At 34.8% G+C, this 17,121-nt stretch overlaps 2 protein-coding genes and 1 pseudogene across 3 annotated transcripts; 1 reads left to right on the top strand and 2 right to left on the bottom strand.

The window, feature by feature from the left end:
- Positions 1–624: 624 nt before the first annotated feature.
- On the bottom strand, positions 625–2,682 carry LOC113357476 (probable glycosyltransferase At5g20260). Of its 2 annotated transcripts, none has more exons than XM_026600880.1 (4): positions 2,426–2,672; positions 2,163–2,314; positions 1,604–1,949; positions 625–1,517 (listed from the first exon to the last, which is right to left on the bottom strand). In XM_026600880.1, exons 1-4 carry the CDS (start codon positions 2,615–2,617, stop codon positions 849–851), a joined length of 1,359 nt encoding a protein of 452 aa, XP_026456665.1. In that variant the 5' UTR covers positions 2,618–2,672; the 3' UTR covers positions 625–848. The 2 variants fall into 2 exon arrangements, with proteins under 2 accessions (XP_026456665.1, XP_026456664.1); XM_026600879.1 differs by having other exon boundaries at positions 628–1,517; positions 2,163–2,317; positions 2,426–2,682.
- A 5,590-nt stretch (positions 2,683–8,272) lies between these two features.
- Positions 8,273–10,691, top strand: LOC113361668 (annotated as a pseudogene).
- A 3,433-nt stretch (positions 10,692–14,124) lies between these two features.
- Positions 14,125–16,551, bottom strand: LOC113357475 (probable glycosyltransferase At5g20260). The gene is made up of 4 exons (XM_026600878.1): positions 16,122–16,551; positions 15,868–16,022; positions 14,998–15,349; positions 14,125–14,875 (listed from the first exon to the last, which is right to left on the bottom strand). Exons 1-4 carry the CDS (start codon positions 16,377–16,379, stop codon positions 14,207–14,209), a joined length of 1,434 nt encoding a protein of 477 aa, XP_026456663.1. The 5' UTR covers positions 16,380–16,551; the 3' UTR covers positions 14,125–14,206.
- Between the last annotated feature and the right edge of the window lie 570 nt (positions 16,552–17,121).

Here is a 17,121-nt window from a genome sequence, read left to right as displayed (position 1 = left end):
AATATGGGAGTGGGTCTAATTCTTTGTGACAATGCAGGAACAATGATTCTTTCGCGTTCGGACTTTGGTTTGGTTTCTGAAGTAGTTGGAGCGGAAGCAACTGTTCTTTTTTTGGCTATCTCTTGGGCAATGGAGATAAAACTAACCAAAGTTATGTTCATCAGTGACTGCCTTCAAGTTGTAGATTTTGTCAATGAAAGCAATGACAATGTCGAGTGGAGATGCAAGGATATCATGGTGGACTGCATATCTCTTCTCTTAAGTTGTAATAGTTATAGGGTTGTTTATATTAATCGTTCTAAAAACAAAGTAGCGGATCGACTTGCATGTCGAGTTAGGAAGTATTGTATTAAGGATGTATGGGTCTCTTTTCCTTCTTTTTTGGACAATTTGGTGAGGAGGGAACCTTTGTTGAATGCTTGTACTTCGCTTCCAAGTTAATATGGTTAGGGTGTTTTCTTAGCATAAAAAAAAAAAAAAAGTCCCAATTAAGCCGGGATAAATATTTAGGAAAGAAGATTCTGATATTAGTAGCGTGACTAATTGACTTTTGTTGTTTAGTTCATTATATCTGACACGCTTAATTACACTTGATCGACATTGATTGGATCCGTTCTGTTATAAAATAAAATACTCCATAGAGTTTGGCCCGTCAACCAATTCTATATTTGATTATACAGCGAGACAATGAAACAAGTTGGAAGCAGCAGATAGAATATAAGTTAAATACCGTCAATTGTCATCTATGACCAACTCAGCTGAATGGCTCCGCAAGGTTAGCATGTGTCTATAATATGCTTTGCTGCATACCGTTTTTCATATATGGAAATTACATACGAATGAGGCAATTAAGCAGGTAAACGAAAATTTAGACGCCTTAACCAAACGGAATGAAGTATCATGTTGAAAACATCAAACTGTTGGGCAGGACGATTGATAATAAAATGTCTTTTTACTAGCCTAACATTCTTCTGAAGTCTAAGGTACTTCTCATTGGATATCGCTAGTAATATAGTTTTCAGCTCTGGTATTTTATCTACCGGAATCTGTATCGAAAACTGACTCCAATCAAGTACGTCACTAAAGGGGAGAACATAATGATCCGAAATAATCACAGGAACACAACTTCCATGGATTGCCTCAACAACTCTAGGACTTGCAACTTCGTACCCGCTAGGGCACAAGCAAAATTTGCTTCGAGCCATAAGGTCACCGTAATTTTGTCCCTTGGGAAGATATTCATGAACTTGTAAATCATTGTCTTTGTCTTTCCAGTGCCTAATTAACATCTTTCTTATGTCTCCATGAGCCCCACCAGCGAAAAACCCAAGTATCGGACGATTTAAACCGATTTTACGGAACTGTGTCGCGGTGCCAAGAGTTCTAGGAAGAAGGTAGATTTCCGGCATGGACACATCTCTTTTAGGTTGAAAGCTTTCTGACGAATTAGCATTGCAGAGTACCCTAATGACGTTCTTGAATAGTTTATTCGGGGTTGCATTTGTTACATAAGGTGCCTGCATCATGGTAGAAACAAATGATTTATTAGATGGAAATATGTACAGTTCTTGACAATCATTTGTAGTTAAAATGGCATAGTTACCCAGTCATGACAGGAAACCATAAAATGATCACCGCCGCAACTTCTATTCCAGTACTGGTATTTGTTTGATACAACAGTAGCATAATCTGCAATGACACGAATGTAAGGACCAAAATGATCCGAAGTTTCGCGTACAACTCCCATATTGACTACACTGAAGGGAAGGAAAAATGCGTGAGCTTCATCGGGGTTTCGCGCTGCAAATGGGTTTTTATCCCTCTCCATTTCGCTAATAAACTGGCCTTCTATTGAATAGAGGGTGCTGTGCGGCCCATCATGCATCAAAGGTGGTTCACCTTCCTTGTACGTCCAAATTTTGAATGTCCTCTCCATCTCGATATAGCTCCTGGTTCATAAATACATATATCCAGTTATAATTATGGAAAATGATTTCCGAGGTACTTGATTTCTGCACTGGCAAGAAGACAAGACCTCGAGTCTTGAGTCCTCTCTATTTTAATGACTTTCTAATTAAGGTAATAAAGGGTTCTTAAAACTACTAATGCTACTAAAAGAAAACGAAAATCAAATTTCCATGTTCTAGCTTAAAAATCTTAACTGGTGAAAGGCGTATGGATTTCTGAAGATTGGTCCTCTAGGAACGAAACCTTGCACTTTGTTAGATGTATAATTACGTGTTCGAGCCGCCGTTCGAATAGCCGCCCTAGCTCGTGCAAGATCATCTTCTATTCTTCCCAAACTAGTAAGTTTCTTCTGCATATATCAATTATTCGATCAGTGGATAATCATGATAAATTATTTATGAAACAAAGTTTAATCAAGACAAACCAGATATACATGTAACAAAAGTACAAAACTCACCTGCGTAAGAATTCCGTTATCTTCACCAATAGTACTACTACTTGAAGCTGATAAAGGAGGTATAGAAAACAAATCAGTGTTTGCGATGAAATATCGATTGTTATTATAGGGACATAGGTACATGCTAAGAAGAAGAAGTAGCAAACAAGCAGAAACTATCAAACTTGTTTTGTAATTCCTCAAGTCTGCCATGTTTGCTGAATATAGAGTAACAATGTAGAAGTATATATCTGGCTGAGAAACGAAGTTAGGCCTTAAAAATTGACCTGTTTTATGTTTGGATTCTCGTTCTTAAATGAAAGACAAAGACTATTATTAGCAATTTCATTTTTTAATCATTAGGTTACTGTTGTTTATTAGGAGTTACCACTTGACTTTATAATTAGTAATTTTGACTTTGAGTATTTGTTAAGTAAAATACTTGTTTTTACAAGCACTTTGATAATTAAAGGATTAAACTATAGTACTTGACCTTGATGGTCAACTGTCCCAATTGACGATGGGCAGTGGTTACAATGTGGTTGTCGCGTGTGTGGTTTTGTAGAAACGTTCCTTTATGTGATAACTGATAACTAAAGGAATTGTTCTTGAAGAAAAAAAAAATTGTACAAATGGATGCATAGACCTTAGAAGCAAACGAAACAACCAAAACGACTAGCTTAATCTTATAAATATTTTTATTTATTGTTTTGTACTTTATATTGGGTTCGCCTAGAATTTTTTTATTTCATGGCCCGAACAAAAATATATCCTTCGTATGCCAATAAATAAAGGTTCGGCTAAAACAACACAAAATTGGTTAAAAAGACCAAAATCAACAATTCCTGGGTGAAAAGGACATTTAGATTTTGATATTGTTTAAATGGACAAAAATGTAAAAATAACCAGATGTAAACAGTTTCATCCTACTCATTTTCAAATACTTTTTCTTATTTTTAATTTACATCAAGATGCATCCAATTTCATCCTTGCTATTTTTTAAGTTTAAGTCAGGATGAATCCAGTTTCATCCTTACTTTTTTTTGTGTCCATTTCACCCATACTAATTTTTACACGTTCATTTGAACCATGTTTTAAAAATATTTGGACAAATGACCCATTTTCCGCTAAAATAATATATTTCTTTGCCGAATTTAGGTTCAGTTGTTTTTCTTTTTTTGCGTAGACGAATCAAAGTTTGGTTGGATTTTTAGTTTTTCCTAGATGAATCTTAGTAAATTCTTCATATAAAGAACAACTTAAAGTTCGACTGGATTTTTTTTTCCTAGCCGAACCTTATTTCGATCTTCGCATATTGAGGTTGGTTGATTTTTTCCTAACCGAACAAATTGAAGTTCGGCTAGAGAAATAAAAAAACCTAGTTGAAAATTATTAAATATATTAAGATAAAAAGTAAAAAAATTTAGTATTTAAAAACAAAAAAGTATAAAGACATTTTAGCCATTACAATAAGTATACGAATAACATTTTTCATTTTTACTTCACGGGTGACCTAATAAAAATTGAGGGAATCATCCCCTCGAGTTCCTCAATGGCGATGGAGTGAGATTTCTCATTCAACATGAATGAAATTGATCAAAAAACACCAAATTGGATGGTACTATGGGAGTGAGAACAATCACTCACTCATCAAAACTCATTCATATGCTCATTCAATTGAAGGAGTGGGCGACAATGGACATCAAGAGGATGAAGATCCGCGGCTTGAGAAAAATACTTTGAACAGCTGAATATCAACCTCCCAAATGTTTTATTTTTTTTAAATTTTTAATCAATTTAAAGCTCTTTTTATGTGGGTCCCATAATGATTTGCTCCCTCCGTTTCAAAATAATAGGCAGGTTTGTGTGTAAACTAGAAATAACCCGTGTCGTAACGGCACGACATGAGGTTAACAGAGAGTTCTAATAAATATCTAGAGATAGCTCGTGCAGTAACGACACTGCTTTAATATGATATCTGACTGGTGTAATTTTTCTTTTTTTTCCGGACTTTCAATCGTGTTCCTTTGCAAGATAGTTTTCTATTTTGTTTTAAACGAAAATAATGTCTATAAATACATTGTAAAATTATTCATATACATTATCCAAAAACAAACACAAAATCATTTAAGTAATAGTATATATGCATATCTCATTTATGAGTTATGAATAAAAGTAAACAAATAAATCTCATTTCTCATTAGATTCATCATGCCACCACTAAATCCAATCAATGCATGTATGATATATTATGATTTCATTTAATGTTTCTTTGAATATCTTGATCTCAAAGGTGATGCAATAATTAAAGATTAATAAATTTTGATTTTTAATGAGAGGGGTTACAGAAACGACGACCATCGGATGTCGTTCGCTGGGATTAGACTGGGATTGTCGGATGCAACGTTTGTCTCTCAAAATGTTATCCGACCGTCCAAGCTCAAAAACCCATTCTGTTTTGTATTATAAATTTACACACAAACCTGCCTATTATTTTGAAACAGAAGTAGTAAATATTAAAGTAATACTAAAAGATACGCCTCAATCCCATAGTCCAAAACTCACTCCTTTACCTGGCCAGTTTGTCATTCACTTTTGGTAGAAAATGAGGATTTTTCACCCTCATTCCATTGCCCTTTCTCTAAATTGCATCGTTTTTTTCCTTTTCAAAAGATAGAACAAGGGTCCCTAGAACTACACATTAGCCTAGGATTTCTGTTATGATAGGGGTTTGATTCCCAACCTTCCCTGTATGAGGAAGCTTGAGAACCATCAGACCACTCAGATGGTTCTCACCGGTTGCATCAAATCAACCATAGCTTTTACCTAAAAAACATCCATAGGTTGAAGGCAGTAATGGTTTTCATTTCAAAATAAAACTGTCCTACGATTCATTTCCATTCGCCTAAAACAAGTAAAGTCTGGGCTGAGCTTGATACGGGTCAACGAATACACATGGACCATATGGTTGACATCCTCATACCGCGCCTACCCCCGGCCATGCAGGCAAGAAGAAGTACTTGTTATGGACCTTATGCTGCTTCGAGGGACGGGACTAGCAAGGGGCTAAAGGAGGCTATAGCCCGTCATTAATTTTTGGGTAAATTTTTTTTAGTATAGAAATTTAGGTTAAATTTTATGTTTTGTCCACATATTAGTTGTATTTAGCTAATTGTATGTGATTTTTAGCCCATATTATGAGGTGATCAAAATTTAAGTCATGCTTAAAGTAAATAATCTTCTTCCACTCACTACCTTTCTACTCCTATTTTCTTCTCTTATGGTAATCACTTTATTTTTCTGTTATTTGTGTTCGTTTTAACTTTTACTTCCCTAACTATTTAGTATTGTACGGGTGGATCACTATTTGGCCACTAATTATGTGATGTATTCCAGAAAAAATTACCGCGGCCTTCGGTCGCATTATCGACTGTTACAATTCAGCCCTACCCAAGGGAGAATCATGGGTCCGTACCTGGCTTCTTATGCTTCTAATCTCTCTCGCGGGTATCCTTCTCTCACTAACCTCACCAACAAAAAAGCAAATGAATCAATCATCTCTCACCATAATTGGTTTCAACTCCAATATCGATCCTTCTTATTCCATGCCTCTTTCTGATTTTCTCCCCCAATCTAGAAGAGACATAACGGGTCTGAATTTGAAATCACAGATGTAGTAACAATAATTAAGGTAATAAGTTTCGTCTTAAATGACAACAATAATCAAATTTATATTTATTTTATTTTACTTTTCAACAAAGATTACGATTATTGTCGACGATGGTAACGGTTGGCTAATGGCAATGGTTGATCCAATGAATTCAACCAAAAGATATTTGGTGTCTTTTCCCGATATGTTGCGTCCCTTGAATGCTAGCAGTCAATGCCATTATTTCATGTGAAAACTACAGGGAGACCCATTCTTCCATATTTTCCACTGTCAAACCCACGGACAGAAAAGTTCAGGCGCGCACCCATTTTCCCGTCAAAAATTCGTAGCAGACCCATAATTTATGAAATTATGCTTCTCAGTTTTTAAAAGGCCAAACTACCTTTTTCTTCGAGCGACGAACAGAGAGAAGCGAGAAGAAAACAATGGTGAACTCCGATTCTTCGTTTTTAACATTTGGATTTTTCCCTTTGTCAAATCTTTTCCCAAATCCTTTTCTGAATAATCTTCTCAATAAAACTAGGGTTTCTGTTTCAAAATCTGCGATTTAAATCTGGGGATTTTGGGTTTCTGTTGTCTTTGATTATTCGAGAAGTAAAAAGAAATTAAAATTGAAGTTGAAAAGGGTAAGAAGTGTGTTGCAGTATTTCGATATCAACTGAATTGGAAATTTTCATACCTTATTTGTCTCCATGTTTTTGATCTCAATCGGAAATTTATGATTAGATTTGAATTAAAGATGTTATGCATAACGTCTTATGCATAACATTAGTTTTGTTTAGATGCATAAAACATTATGCATTATTTTGTTTTAGCTGCATAATGTCTTATGCATTACTTTTTCACTTTTCTGGTTATGCATTATTTTGTTTAGATGCATAAGACAAAATAATGCATAATGTCTTATGCATTACTTTTTCACTTTTCTGGTTATGCATCAGTTTTTTTTAGATGCATAATACATTATGCATTATTTTTGTTTTAGCTGCATAATGTCTTATGCATTACTTTTTTTCACTTTTCTGGTTATGCATCGGTTTTTTTTAGATGCAAAAGACATTATGCATTATTTTGTTTTAGCTGCATAATGTCTTATGCATTACTTTTCTCACTTTTCTGGTTATGCATCAGTTTTTTTTCAGATGCATAAGACAATATGCATTATTTTGTTTTAGCTGCATATTGTCTTATGCATTACTTTTTTCACTTTTCTGATTTATGGATTTTTATGCACGTGCATAATGTCTTCTACACTCATTTTGTTTAGTGCATAAGACATTATGCCATTATTATTTCTGCATAAAACATTATGCATTATTTTTGTTTTAGCTGCATAATGTCTTATTCATTACTTTTTTCATTTTACTGGTTATGCATCAGTTTTGTTTAGATGCATAAGACATTATGCATTATTTCGTTTTAGCTGCATAATGTCTTATGCATTACTTTTTTTCACTTTTCTGGTTATGCATCAGTTTTTTTTAGATGCATAAGACATTATGCATTATTTTGTTTTAGCTGCATAATGTCTTATGCATTACTTTTCTCACTTTTTCTGGTTATGCATCAGTTTTTTTAGATGCATAAGACATTATGCATTATTTTGTTTTAGCTGCATATTGTCTTATGCATTACTTTTTTCACTTTTCTGATTTATGGATTTTTATGCACGTGCATAATGTCTTCTGCATCATTTTGTTTAGTGTATAAGACAATATAAGGGAAAATTTAGCTGCATAACTTTTTTTTCTGTGTCTTCTACTTGATTTTTTCTTCTTCGTCTGTTTCATCCATTTTTGTTGAAATGTATTCTAGGGTTTAGTCAAAAATGATTTACTTCTTTGAATCATCGATTTTAAATGATTTATTTCTTTAAATGATGGAGAAAAAATCTTTGCAGATCCGTTACAGAGATTAATGGAGGAATAGGGAAAGAAACCGGCAGAGAAGAAAAAAATTATGCCCAAAAACGATGAAGGGTAATAGAGTCTTTCAGTACGTTTTAAATATTTTTAAATAATTATGGGTGCGACTGTATCAGAAATTAATTATGGGCCTGGCGTTAAGAATTTTTCTTTTTTTGGGCCTCCGCCTAAGTTCCCCCTATACTGTCTTCATCATTTCTTCCTTGTTTATCCTCTGTTTTCATAGAAACCAAATTTCAGGTAAGGGTTTCACCAGAATTGCACAAAAATGGATCAATATCATGTTTCTCATCTGGTGTTATTTTCATTACTTTTCATGTGTTTATCACAGGAAACTCAATCGTTTTCTTTCACATGGGGGTCTAATAAAAATGATCAGGGCGATTATCAGAAATCTGCTTCTCCAAGTGGCGTCGCGAAGTTCTCAATGGAACTTCCTAATGATCCCAAGGGAATCGAGTCCGTTGAAACTGAAAAAGGGAGATTAGCCAGCGGGCCGAATTCTTGTTGGCAAAAGGCTTATGAGAATCTTTTCTCTACTTGTTCCGTAATTGTCACAGATGACGCGAAGAGATCCAGACTTGCATGGCAGTTAAGCGATTGTTTCCAAAAGGATTCCGGTCGGCCGTCGTTTCCTTCATGCGATTCTGAATCGTCTATGTTGAAATGTCTCAAGAAGCTTGACGAATCAGCGCATAAAGTTTACCTTAAATTCTACCTTCAAACAAATTCAATATCATCAACTACAGTAACTACTTTTTTATGAATTTTACTGTTATGTAGAAATGAGTAATTCTTTTTTGACAGATGGTATATTTATTTGGGATTATTGCAGGGCTAATGCATTCAAGATTGAAACCGAGAGACTTGTGAATGACTTGAAGAAGTCTGCAGAATTGGCCGAGGAAAAATTACATACCATCGAAGAAAATTCGGAAAGGCTTATCCAGAATTCGGATCAGATTGAGAATTCATTGACATCCCTGTATACTCAAACGCAACAAGTGGCCGAGACTTCAGAAAATGTTAGTGACCGGATTGACGCTTCGTTGAAACATTCTAGTATTATTTTGGAACAGTCGAAGGAAATTGCGGCCTCTCAATTAGAATTACGGCAAGGACAGTCTGATATGAGAGAAACGTTTGAGGGAGGAATGGAAATCCTTCATGAGTCTTATGAGAAGTTGGGACATAATGTAGAGAAACTAAGAAATGAGGCTGTTGAAATAGAAAAACAGATTAATAAAGTTAGCAATTCAATGTCCACGAAGATGGAAAATCTGCAAAACAAAGCTAACGATATTGGAAACGTCGCAGGAGTTTCTTTAGATAAGCAGAAGCAACTCTTGGATGGGCAGTCTAGAGCTCTAGAGGGACTAGATTTTTTGACTAAATTCTAATCTCAAGCGCTAGAAGAAAGCAGGTAAGAAAATGCAACCAATAAAAGTTCATTCCTTCCGTTTGTTCATCGTTCGATAATCTATTCTCGAATTTCCAGGGTTTCTCTACAAACACTCGCTGAGTTTGGCCAAATGCAACAAGAAGAACTCTTAAGACGGCAAGAACAACTTCAACAAGCGCATGACCATTTGATTGCGAATTCAAAATCCATATTGGCAGCTCAGGTTTTCCCATCTTTATGCATGCAAAGTTTTTTTCTAATTTCTATTTATGGGTTTGGGAATTCTTGTCTGATCAAATTAAACATTGTTTTATTTCTCTGTGCAGGAAGAATTCAGAGTCGAAGCAGGCTAGCATGTTTTTGGCGCTTGATAAACGCTTCACCTTGCATAATGCTATCTTGCTTGAATCGCGTGCAATAAAAGCTTTTTTCTTCTATTCTTTCGTGATCTTTCTGCTCTACATGCTAACCAGTGCTAAGCAAGCGTATGGCATGAGGGCCCGGCTTTATTTAGGTACATTCCTCTACTGCTAGCTCTACTTCTCTGGATTAAAAATCTTGTTACTGTAGTCTGAAACCACCAAGTATTATGTTTGTACAGGACTATGTGCTATATTCCTTGTAGAATTCACAATGTGCCGCTTCGGAGTAGATCTGGATCAACAAGTATGGATAGCCTCAAAAGTGACACTTGCAAGATCATCGTTTCTAGTTGCTGCAGCAGTTCAACTTTTGTTTTCCATTTTCTCTTACAGGTAAGTAAACTCGCATTTGTTTCTTTGTGAAGTGATGGTTGGTTTATTGAGAAGTTTGTGTGTTGGCAGGGATTATGAAGTGCTAAACCATCGAATGTTAGAGACTCTAATTGAGAAAGTGAACACAATGGAAAGGAAAAAAGCCGCCATGCCCTTGGAAATTGATGAGAATTATGATGATGTAGATTTCTCAACTTGGATAGATGAAGATTTGTCAGAAGAAGAGACTTTCAGTAAAGATCCTGACTTCTTGTTACCAGAGGAGGTTGCAGAAACTTCAGTCACCACAAGTTCGTATTCAAGAAAATATGATCTTCGGCCTCGTCGTTTTCGTTAATGAAGCGGATTTTCATATATTATATCAAAACAATGTGTCTATGAAGTGTGCTTGAGTTCATTATGTTTAGTTAGAATTATATTTCATTAGGAAAATTTCTTGTTTGGTCCTAGGCCCATATAGTTATTTATAGTAGGGTCCAACCGGAATTTTTTTTATCCGGAGGTCCAAAATTAATTAAAACATGGAAATGTCCATAATGCCCATTACTACCAAACGTGTGTGTCTACACTGCTTACAAATTTGAGTACATATCTGGTACACTGCTTAAAAATTCGAGTACATATTTGCTACACTGCTTACAAATTTGAGTACATATCTGTCGTACTGCTTACAAATCCGATTATATATCTGAATGCTTACAAATTCGAGTACATATTTGCTGCACTGCTTCCAGGTAGATGCAGTAACGAGACCACTTATGTGAGCCATATCCATCATGAGAAAAGCCCCAACATAATCTGCAATATTCAAGAAACATAGCAGGAAAGGGAATTAGGTGTGCGTAATGGGTTAACTAGTCTGATTCTTTGATCACTAAGAATAACAACTGTTGACAATCAAAATATATGTGTATACCTTTCTCATTCGAGGATAATCGAAATCACGAGGATAAGCACTAGCACCAACAATGATGAGTTTTGGTCGAAAGAGGGTGGCAGTTTTCTCAAGCATATCATAATCAATAAGGCCTGCAAGTGAATTTGGTAATGAATGCAAATTATCAACGAATTATAAATGAACAACAATAGACCACATAGTCATTACACAATATAAGAACGCAGAGCAGCACCTGTTGATTCATCAAGACGGTAGGGCATCGATTCAAAATAAATCGAAGTCCCAGATACCCGTCTTTTAGGAGTCATAAATCCATGTGACAAGTGACCTCCATGAGGAAGATCCAGACCCTGTGCCAGTTACATGAAAAAAGCCCTTTGTTGACAAAGTGTCTCTAGCTCATCAATGTACTCATTGCCACCATAATACCTACATTGCAGAATGAAATGATCAAATGCATTTCAATACAAATACAGGAAAAAAATACAACATTAAGCACCATCTTTACCTTTTACCAGAAAGCCCTTCTGAATACTTGTTTGTGAGACAAGAACCCACAGCTTCCATCACTACGCGAGATGTAAAATTCTCTGAAGCAATGAGCTCCAAGCTGTTAAACTGACGATTCTTCTCCCTATCAATTATTGAACGTACTTCAGGGTCTGCCTAACTTGAGAAGGTAATCTATCCGCAGTAGTAGTACCCAACTTGGGAAAAAAAGTTGAAGAACCTTTAGTAAAAAGATTGGGTTGTTGTACAGCAGCACCCATTATTGCAGCTCCACTGTATGCCTGCATCTACTTCACTTCTCCTTAAACATAACAAGGAGCACTTCCTATCAGTATGCGATATATGTACTGAAGATTCATGAACTACAACTCAACAGTATGACAACAACAGGTGACAGATCTATGAAAAATAAGAGAATCGAAAGACATATTACAGTATTTCACATAAGTACTGAAGGGTAAGACTAAAAAAGGAGCAAAAACACAGCAAAGTCAGCAATCACAGGCACTTTGACAGCAAAATGATGATGATTATAATAAATGTATGCATAGCAGTAGGTATTTGGATTGGAACACTCTGCATCAGACATGTTTTGAACCTGCAAATGTCACAAAGATGTAACAGTATTAAAATACAGTATTTCACATACGTATTGATGGGTCAAACTAAAAAAAGTGAGAGATCTATGCAAGAAACAGATTCTAAGAGCAGTTTCTATGAGTATGCCATATATGTACTGCAGATTCATGAACTACAAAATCAACTGCATGACAAAGAATAATTAAGAATCTAGGAGAAACAGCAGAATCGAAGCACGTAATACGGTATTTCACATACGTACTGATGGGTCAAACTAAAAAAAGTGAAAGATCTATGCAAGAAACAGAATCCAAGAGCATAAACAATGAGTTTGTCATATATGTACTGCTGGATAATACGATCTGAAAGTGAAAACAAACCTGATTTTGAAAAGAAAACAGAAATATAATCAAATCGAACTAAAATAAGCTAAAAACTTAACAATCTAACCAAATAACTGAATAAATACGAACAAGATTCATAAAAAACAAACAGAACACAACCGATCTCCATGATCTATGCAAGAAACAGATTCTAAGAGCAGTTTCTATGAGTATGCCATATATGTACTGCAGATTCATGAACTACAAAATCAACTGCATGACAAAGAATAATTAAGAATCTAGGAGAAACAGCAGAATCGAAGCACGTAATACGGTATTTCACATACGTACTGATGGGTCAAACTAAAAAAAGTGAAAGATCTATGCAAGAAACAGAATCCAAGAGCATAAACAATGAGTATGTCATATATGTACTGTTGGATAATACGATCTGAAAGTGAAAACAAACCTGATTTTGAAAAGAAAACAGAAATATAATCAAATCGAACTAAAATAAGCTAAAAACTTAACAATCTAACCAAATAACTGAATAAATACGAACAAGATTCATAAAAAACAAATAGAACACAACCGATCTCCATGATCTATGCAAGAAACAGATTCTAAGAGCAGTTTCTATGAGTATGCCATATATGTACTGCAGATTCATGAAATACAAAATCAACTGCATGGCAAAAAATAATTAAGAATCTAGGAGAAACAGCAGAATCGAAGCACGTAATACGGTATTTCACATACGTACTGATGGGTCAAACTAAAAAAAGTGAAAGATCTATGCAAGAAACAGAATCCAAGAGCATAAAAAATGAGTATGTCATATATGTACTGCTGGATAATACGATCTGAAAGTGAAAACAAACCTGATTTTGAAAAGAAAACAGAAATATAATCAAATCGAACTAAAATAAGCTAAAAACTTAACAATCTAACCAAATAACTGAATAAATACGAACAAGATTCATAAAAAAAAAACAGAACACAACCGATCTCCATGATCCAAAATTCAAATCTTATAATGATTCAAAAACTGTAGCAGAAACAATGAGTATGTCATATATGTACTGCTGGATAATACGATCTGAAAGTGAAAACAAAACTGATTTTGAAAAGAAAACAGAAAGATAATCAAATCGAAAGCTAAAATAAACTAAAAACTTAACAATCTAACCAAATAACTGAATAAAAACGAACAAGAATCATAAAAAAAAAACAGAACACAACCTATCTCCATTAAACTGTAGCAGAAAGAAGAAAACGAAAAGATTAAGCAACATACCTGTTAAAAATCGCAGAAGAAATCTTCAGAAACCCTAGTCCCAAATCCAGAAGAAGAAAGAGAGCAGAATTTTCCCAAGAATAATCGGCTGAATTGTTTTCAGAAACTTTGAAATAGACTGCTTTAATATATGTAGGATTGGAAGGGTAGTTTAGGTATTTAGAAATTTCGTACAATTTGTCTCGCACGTGTACAGGACCTGGTCTTAAAAAATTTGGTCCATTTTCATGTTTTCTCTTAATTATGGACCTCTGATTAGTGGGCTTTAATGGGTGGACCTGCCACTAACTAAGAACACTATAATGGTACCTATTGGTAATTCCTACATTTCATTATGATGTTTAGAGGGAAGTTCATTTTCTAGTTTGTTAAACCAACAAAACTTTGTTGCTCACAACATTTCATCTATGAAAATTACAATTACAGTTCTATTCCATTGTCCTTCAAGTTGGCAAATGAAAGTTCAACCTTCTTAGCCAAATTGAATGAAGTATCATGTGAAAAACATCAAACCGTTGTGCAGGCCGATTAATAATAAAATGTCTTTTAACCATCCTAACATTTCTCTGAAGTTTAAGGTACTTCTCATCTGATATTGCTAATAATATTGTTTTCAGTTCTGGTATTTTGTTGACTGGCACCTCTACTGAAAACTGGCTCCAATCGAGGACATCACTAAACGGGAGTACATAATGATCTGAAATGATCACTGGAACACAACCTGCATGGATTGCCTCAACAACTCTAGGACTTGCAACTTCATACCCACTTGGGCACAAACAAAACTTGCTTTTAGCCATTAATTCACCATAATCTTGTCCCTTGGGAAGGTATTCACGAACTTGCAACTCTTTGTCTTTATCTTTCCAGTGCTCCATTAGGATCTTTCTTATGTTTCCATGAACCCCACCAGCAAAGAAACCCAGTATCGAACGGTTTAAACCAGTCTTGCGGTATTGTGTTGCTGTTTCAAGAGTTCTAGCTACAAGGTAAATTTCTGGCAGGGTTGCATCCCTTTTGGGTTGAAAACCTTCTGATGAATTGGCATTGCAGAGCACCCTAATAACATTCTCGAACAGCTTATTAGGTGCTTCCTTTGTCACGAAAGGCGCCTGCATCATACATACAGTAGAGAAGACAAGTTAGAAAGTTGCAATTTAGTCTGGAGAACTAATTCCGGGAGTGCATATCAGCTAAAAATATAAATATACAAAATCAAATTGCGGATACTTACCCAGTCATGACATGAAACCATAAAATGATCACGCCCACTGCTTCTATTCCAGTACTGGTATTTCTCTGATACGACCCGAACATAATCAGAGACGACATTAATGTAGGGTTCACGAGCATATACAAGTGGCTTGTATAAAGCTGTGACTATGTTGCCAACACTGAAGGGAAGGAAGAATGCATGAGCTTCTTCAGTTGTTTTAGCTGCAAATGGATTTTTATCCCTCTCCATTTCGTCTATAAACTGGCCTTCAATTGCATATAGGGTGCTGTGTGGCCCATTATGTACCATAGGTAGTTCACCTTCTTTGTAAGTCCAAATTTTGAATGTCTTCTCCATTTCTATGTAGCTCCTGCATTAATATTTAATACGTTCTTAAATTAATTTCCAGCTACTATACTGAATATCTTAATTATCACTTGGGAATTATTCATTCTCGTTGAATAATTAGAAAAATATTTTTTTTAAAAAATTATATAATCAAATATTAGATTTTTAGTTAATTTTTCTTACAACTCTTATATTCTATTTATAAAAAAAAAAATCCAAATACGAAAATGAATAAGAAATATTATATTTTTATTTAATTTAATTTTTCTTACAGCTCGTATTCTATTTATAATTTTTTTTTTCCAAATACTAGTAAATTGTGATTTTGACGTGTTTCCTTTAGAAGGTCAAACTATAATCTATTATATTCGGGAAGATATTCCTGCAAACTATGTTCATCCAAAAATATACCACCTAAATTAATGAATATAAGCAGAAAAAAATCATTCCTGCAAACTATGTTCATCCAAAAATATACCACCTAAATTAATGAATATAAGCAGAAAAAAATCTTTGTAAATTAATGTTGTAGATCTTAACTGATGAAAGGAGTATGGATTTCTGAAAACTGATCCACTGGGAATGAAATCTTGCACTTTGTTGGATGTGTAGTTACGCGTTCGAGCTGCCTTTCGAATTGCTGCCCTGGCTCTTGCAAGCTCATCTTCGATTCTTCCCAAACCAGTAAGTTCATTCTGGGTGCACATAAAGAGATATAGATAAATCCGGACATGCATAAAAAAAAAATCAAAACAACATAAGAAAGTAATTTTCATACAAGGATAAGAACTTACTCTTGTATGAATCCCTTTATCACCATTAGTAGTACTTGAAGCTGCTAATAAAGGAGACACAAAAGACAAATCTTTTGGTCTTTGATACAGAATAAAAGGAGTACTAGAGGTATTGCTAGAAGAAGAGAAGAAATCAGTATTGATGATGAACTGGTGATTATTATAAGGAGATAGATAGAGAATACCAAGAAGAAGCAAAGAGGTAAAGACTATCAATGGAGTTTTGTAACTGATCATCAAGTTATTGTATTCTGCCATATTTTTTTTTAAGTTAGTGCTTTGATCATCATCAGTAAGATGAAAAACTTAATAATAAGTTTGCACACTCTTTTTTAACGGATCCGTGTTGTTATTATTATTATCACCAAAATCTGGATTCCCTTGCATGTTTAAGAACGAGGGACTATTACCATAACTTTGACACGGCAACGAAATTAATAATGATGATTCTAGGCCGTGTGAAATATATTTGGTATTTAATATATTTATTTCCAAATATTATTACAAGTAATAGACAAAGACAATAGATAGGTCTTCCAATCAATGGCAACAACGTGGTGGTCTACAGGAGTATTATGCGACCAGTGCTACCGTGTGTGCCTTTTGTCCACTTCGAATACAGGAGTATCGAGCTTACTCCGTATTAGTATTATTTTATATGATGGTTGCTCAACTTGAATAGTATCTGGCTCGTTTATTTGGCTCTTGTTCAACATACATATACGTAATCTGTCGACCCTAGCAAATTTGGATCTTGTTCAACATACATATATACTTAATCTGTCGACCTAGCAAACTAGTGTTCTTAATCTGAAGTCCTTGCTTTTGAATTTACTTCAACAATATGGAACCAGTGAAAGCCACATGTATGCACGTTGTCTGTTTTCAATTTTCTCTTCTTTTTTCTTTGGGCAACTTATATTATCTCATGGCCTGCCTCTAATTCACTTGTACTAATTAAATGTCTTTATTGGAATGAATGAGTAATCAAACATAGCCA

Source organism: Papaver somniferum, chromosome 3 (assembly GCF_003573695.1).
Source record: "Papaver somniferum cultivar HN1 chromosome 3, ASM357369v1, whole genome shotgun sequence".
Classification (NCBI taxonomy): Eukaryota; Viridiplantae; Streptophyta; class Magnoliopsida; order Ranunculales; family Papaveraceae; genus Papaver; species Papaver somniferum.
This window is presented reverse-complemented; position numbering and strand designations above follow the sequence as displayed.